Raw genomic sequence first — 6,413 nt, forward strand, 5'->3', positions numbered from 1 at the left:
GACCCTTTTGAAAATGTTACCCTTTGTTTAATAGACCCCTTGATCTTCAACAAACACAGGAAAGAAGAAGAGCTGGAGACGCATTGGGAGCAAACATGACATGATGAGAAGAATAATGACACGAAGATGTAGAAAAGGACAGACAATAAAGAACCAAATGCCCCAAAATGATCTAAAAATGAACAAAATCAAGACTCTATTATACTTCATTAAAATGATAGATTCATAGATTCCAAAGCTGTGATCATCTCGTCTGACCTCCCAGGTCACACGGGCCAGAGAACTGCCCCAAAATAATTCCTAGAGCAGAACTTTTCCAAAAACATCCCAGCTTGATTTAAAATTACCAAGTGATGGAGGATCCACCACAACCCTTGGGAAATTGCTCCAATGGTCAGTTACTCTGATCATTACAAATTTACACCTCCTTTCCAGTCTGAATTTGTCTAGGTTCAAATTCTGTTCACTGGATCATGTTACACCTTCCTCTGCTAGATTGAAGCACCCTTTATTAAATATTTGTTCCCCACGTAGGTACTTACAGACTATGATCTTCACCTTCACCGTCTCTTTGTTAAGCTAAATAGATTGAGATCCTTGTGTCTCTCACTCCAAGGCAGGTTTTCGAATCCTGTAATCATTCTTGTGGCTCTTCTCTGAATAAGGAAGAAAAATTCACAATTTGGGGATCAAGAGGATGTTACAGGTCCCAGCGAAAATAATTCTTTCTCCATGCAAATATTGAAAATTCCATCCATTCCCCTATTCAGCCAGCTCCGACTCTGAGTTGTCAGTGGTTTGGGGGCTTAATGTATGTTGCTGGTACCTCAGAAACTCTTCCTCCATGGTGAGGTAGAAGATGGGGTTGAGGCAGCTGCTGAAATATGTCAGGACACAAGCAAAAGTGCTTCCTATGTCCAGAAGATGTAGAGGGTAAGTTGCTGAGATCTGCAGAAAGGAGAAGATGTGATATGGCAGCCAGCAGAGGAAAAAAGTCGGGATCAAGCCAAGAAGGATCTTTAGTGGCTTGGTGGACTGGATCAGCCTGTTCCTTCTCAGCTTGGCAGCTAGAATGATGTAGATGGTTGGGATCAGGATCAAGGCGAATGGGATCAGAAACCCGACCAGGAACTGGATCGCAATGGCAGCCTTCACCCTCCCTTCATCCAGTTGGAAATTCATGCGGATGTTGGCAGGTGAGAGCATGGACTCCCAGAGATCACCGTACCGCAAGCTGAAACCAGCAGACAGGACCCACATGCCCATAATCAACCTGAAAACCAGGATGGGTGTGCGGTGGTTCTGAGTCCACCGCGGGCATGTCACGAGGATGTAGCGATCGATGCTGAGGGCCGTGAGGAGAAAGGCGTTGGAGAACATATGGAAGGAAGTGACAGTGCTGCTCAGCATCTTGGCCCAGTTTAAGTCCAGGATAAAGATGGAGGTGAATCTGAGGAGCAGGAAGATGATGAAGATGAAATCTGTCATGGCCCAGCTCCAGAACCACACGGCGTTGGCCGTTCTCTCCACACGGCAGGTGGTGAGGAAGAGGATGTAGCCATTCAATGGCACCCCGGCAAGGAAGGCCACACCACTCAGGACCAGGAAGAGAATTTGGAGGAACTCCATTCTGGAAGAATTGCAGTCACAATATCGCCTCCTTTGCTTCAGGGCTCAGCGAGGGCAGCGCAGACGTTGTACTGAGCAAAGGAAAGCAGAGCAATGAAACGGGCACCAGGAGGGGACACGAACGGAGTTTGCTTTCTACTAAACCAAATATTTAAAAAACACACCCCTTTGCTTCTTGCTGAAAAGTTGGATTTCTAGCCAAGGGGAGGTTGACCGTGCGGGTGTCCAGGATGCAGAGACAGAGATATGAGAGATCCCCGACAAATACTCACTAAAATTCCCAAATAATTTTCTTGCTCTTAGTTTCCCAGAGGAGCTAGTTATTCCTGTCTTGGTTTCCCTTCTTTTTTAAAAAAAATAATGGTCTTCTCCACTGTATGCATCCGATGAAGTGAGCTGTAGCTCACAAAAGCTTATGCTCTAATAAATTGTTTGTCTCTAAGGTGCCACAAGTACTCCTTTTCTTTTTATGGATACAGACTAACACGGCTGCTACTCCAAAACTTCTCCACCCCCTTCATTCTGAAGTGGCATTTTTGTATGGTTTGGGCCATTTTGGGGGGTGGGGGGCGAGATAGTGGAGCCCGGCAGGCAAAATACCCACCAAAAGAACCCAGCTATAGAAATCTCCAGTGATGGACAGCAACTCCCCAAGAGGAGAAAATAAGATTGAAAAGATAACAATGACAAAAAAGCCATCTGGCAAAACACCAGAGGAAGAAAAGACCCGTAACAAGTCAAAAGATTTTTTTTTTAATTGCAAGAGTCTATTTTAGTGAGCAGAAAGGGAGTCCAGACTCCTGGGTTCCATCCCACATTCTGTCATTGAACTGTTTGGGGAGCCTGGACAAGTCACGTCATAGCCCTGTGCCTCAGTTTTCCCTCCAAACATTTATCTGTTTAGAGAGTGAGCTCGCTGTGGCCAGGCCTGTTTCTCCCTGTGGGTCTGTGCAGCACCTGGCACAATGGGGTGCCCGAGCTCGGTCAGGGTCTGTGCAATACCCAGTGTGACAGGGGCCCCTGACCTCTGACAAGAAGACCCACAAATAATTTCAACCAGCTTTATCCAGAGCAGATGAGGGAAGGGGATGGGAGCAGCTCGGAGGGGGAGATCAAGGGGGCAGAGGTGGGGGGGGGTGAGAATGAGATCGAGTGGAGCAGCTGGAGGGTTTACCTCATTTCCTTACCTGTGTCTTTGGGGGATGCAGCGTCTCAGAGTCGACCCCTGTCCCAGGTCCCCAACACAATGCATGCAGCTTGCCCAGATTTGGCTCATTCAGGGAACATGGAGCCGTTCATGTGGGGGTATATCGGGGGGGACACAAAAGGGGCAGATCACAGGACGTGGTTGGGTCCGATCATGTCTGCAAAGCCTGGAAGGTCTTCGTCACCCATAGCTACATGCAGATGTCACACGAACCACAAGCTCCCCCCCCCCGTGCTGGGACCTAGCAAGGTGTTTGCATTTGGCTGCCCACATCCTGGGGCAGGTGGGTGGGGCCCCCCGCAGACAACAGGGGCTGAGACAGCCATGTCCAGCCGACTCCAGTGGGTAAGGTCCCAGGAGCAGAGACACCAGCTGGGTCTCTGCCCTCGAGTCCCTCCTGGCTGGGGAAAGGGAAAAGAGCCCCGCTGGGAATGGGACGTGTGACATTCTCAGCCCTGCCTTTGCTGCAGGGAACCCACCCCTTGGCCCCGGGCCATGTAACAGGCCAGCCAACACGAAGGAAACCCTCGCTCTGTGCTAGAGACCACAGAAACCACACCCCGGCCTGCAACCTGCCTTCGTGTCTCATCATTTGCCTGGAGGCCTCAGGCGTGGGGGCACTTTTCTCAATTAGGAGCAGGGAGGTGATTTTCCATCTGGATCCGGCCCTGGTGCAACCGCTGCTGGGATCCTGTGTCCGGTTCTGGTGCCCACCCTTCGAGAAGGATGTTGAGCAACTGGAGAGGGGTCAGAGAAGAGCCATGAGAAGGACTAATGGACTGGACTCCAGGCTTGACAGAGAAAGACTCCAGGAGCTGAGGCTGTTCATTTTATCAAAGTGTTGCCGGCACCCAGTGCCGAGAGGCTGAACAACAGCTTGAGTTGGTTTGTTACCCGGTGTGCTGCACCCAATAATTACAACGGGGTGGAGAAGCAGAAAAGTTTATTTGAAGCTTTAAAAAGGTACAGGGAGATTTAAATTTTAAATTTTGTATAATAGAGCAGGAAGTTATATAGGCTTTTATATATATATATTTTTAGCATATTTATTTAATAGCAAGCTGTTTTAAGTATTTATATAGCTAGCTAATTTAGTTTTTAGCTAGTTTTTTGATTTTTTGTATTATTTGTTAAATTATATATAAAGCTGTTTTATTTAGCATTATTTTTTTTGTTTGGCTTTGCTTAGTTTTAGGCAGTTTGATTTTGCAACATATTGTTGCAGATTTTTAGCATAACTGCTGTGTGTGCCTCCAGGCGGGGGGGCCAAGGACATTTGGGCCTAGCACGCAGAGCTGCTGCGAGTGCCTCCAGGCAGGAGGGGGGGGCCAAGGACACCGGGGCCTAGTGCGAGGGGGCTTCATTGACACTCGTGGTTTTTTATCCCCTTGAGTTACCTAGTGGCCATGCCCCAGTGTTCCCAACAACTCCCCCCTTTGAGAACACTTAACAGCCTTGGCTTTGAGTTTTTTTATTTGGGCTTGCTACATTGGAGATATTAATTGGACGGCAAGTTATATTTTTAAATTTTTTTTTTGTGGTAAGATTATTTGTAAGTGTTTTTTTAAAAGGGGAGGAACCATTACATTTATACCGTTGGCCTCCCCTGTTGGTTTTTATTTAATATTTATTAGCCCATTGTGTAATAATACAGGAGCTTTTTTTTACAGGATGCTTATAGGGATTAGAGTGTTTTTTTAAAAGGGGAGGAACCATTACACCCATACTGTTGGCTTTTTTTGTTGGTTTTTATTTAATATTTATTAGCTTACTGTGTAATAACACAGGAGCTTTTTTTTATAGGATGCCCATAGGGATTAGATTGGTTTTGGGTACAACATAACACTCCCTCAGTGAGTACTGCAACTGAATATTTTTGGTCCTGATAGGTGGCTTGCTGTAAAGAGGTCTTGTTCCAGAACGGCGAGTTTGTTTTTTCCTGCTCTTTGGTGGTGGCTAATTTTGCTAGGGTTAAGGGCAGCATGCCAAGGGGCATTTTTGTTTTGGGGGACAGTGGAGTTGGAGCACACACCCAGCAATCAGTTTGGTTTGTTAAATTAGCAACATGGTGTGCAAGCAAAACAAAGGAGTTATGCTTTTGATATGCACAGTTTGGAAATATTAATATAAAGAATAACAATGTTATTTAATGAATTATTATTAGAGTTTTTTTAATTTAAGGTTTTTAATACCTGGGTGGGCCCATTTTAGCATTAAGGTGCCTGCTATTTGTGTCTTTTAAACAGTAGCTTTAGCCTGAGATTGTTACTAGATGAGGAGTCAGCAGGTTGGACGGTCCACTGTTCTGCTGACGAGGGGGCGGGTACTGCCTTCAGACGAGAGTGATGGATTCAGTTCTTGTGTCCCTTGATTTTTGCCGCTGTATGGGAGATCAGCAGGACGGTATAGGGTTTTTTCCACTTTTTTTGGAGAGGCTCGTCTTTCCAGGTGCGAACAAGCACAGAGTCACCGGGCTGTAAGGAGTGAACGGGAGAGTCCAAGGGGAGAAGCTGGGAATTCTTGGTATACCTGTGAAGAGACAAGAGAACAGCAGACAGGGAACACATATACTGAGACAAAAAACCATTACCCAACTCCCATTCCCCTGACAGAACCGGGGTGCCATTCATGGGCCATGCCCTTCCAAACATAATTTCAAAGGGACTGAGCCCTAATCTACCCTTTGGGAGAACGCGGATACGGAGTAGGACGAGGGGCAAAGCACCAGGCCATCGCAGTGAGGCTTCTTGGCACACTTTTGAGAGATGCCGTTTAAGGGTCTGATTGGTACGCTCCACTACCCCACTGGCTTGCGGTCTCCAGGGCGTATGGAGTTTCCAGGGGATCCGTAAGGCATGTGAGATGCTTTGAATGATTTTTGACGTGAAGTGTGTCCCGTTGTCAGATTCCATCCACAGGGGGAGTCCAAAGCGAGGAATGATTTTCTTAACAAACTTGAGGGCCACTGTCCTGGCAGTGCAGTTACGGCATGGGAAGGCTTTTGGCCATTCGCTGAACCGATTTACTATAACAAGGAGATATTTGAACCCTTGGGTCCGGGGAAACTCAGTAAAGTCTATTTGCCACACTTGTCCGGGGCCCGGAGTGGGTTCTAGGGCAGCTGGTGGCACAGGATGTCCCGGTCGGGGGTTATTCTTTTGGCAGACTAAGCAGTCCGCTTGTACCTGGGCAGCCAGGGGTCGGAGTCCGGAAGTGATGAAGTATTTTTTTATTAGCTGGATAAGTGCTTTTTTGCCGGCATGAGTGGTTTGATGTAGTTTCTGCAGCACTGGCCGGATCAGGCCCTTTGGTAAGAGGACCTTCCCTTCTGGGGAATGGAGCCATCCCTTTTTTTCCCGGAGACCGAGTTTGTCAGTTAGCTGTTTTTTTTTTTTAGAGTATTGAGGGGTTGGAAGCTCCCCTACTGATGGGCTAAGGGCATGCATATGGGCGTTCTCAGCCTGAGGGGATGGCAGGGTGGCAGCATGCTTAGCTTCTCTATCTGCCTGGGCGTTACCTCTGGCCACATCTTGATCCTCCCTCTGATGGGCTTTACAGTGTACCACCGCCACTTCCG

At 47.4% G+C, this 6,413-nt stretch overlaps 1 protein-coding gene across 1 annotated transcript; it reads right to left on the minus strand.

The window, feature by feature from the left end:
- Positions 1 to 762: 762 nt before the first annotated feature.
- Positions 763 to 1,629, minus strand: LOC140902501 (chemerin-like receptor 1). The gene has a single exon (XM_073322644.2). It carries the CDS (start codon positions 1,627 to 1,629, stop codon positions 763 to 765), a length of 867 nt encoding a protein of 288 aa, XP_073178745.1.
- Positions 1,630 to 6,413: the final 4,784 nt, after the last annotated feature.

This window comes from Lepidochelys kempii, chromosome 24 (assembly GCF_965140285.1).
Source record: "Lepidochelys kempii isolate rLepKem1 chromosome 24, rLepKem1.hap1, whole genome shotgun sequence".
In the NCBI taxonomy this organism is placed as follows: domain Eukaryota; kingdom Metazoa; phylum Chordata; order Testudines; family Cheloniidae; genus Lepidochelys; species Lepidochelys kempii.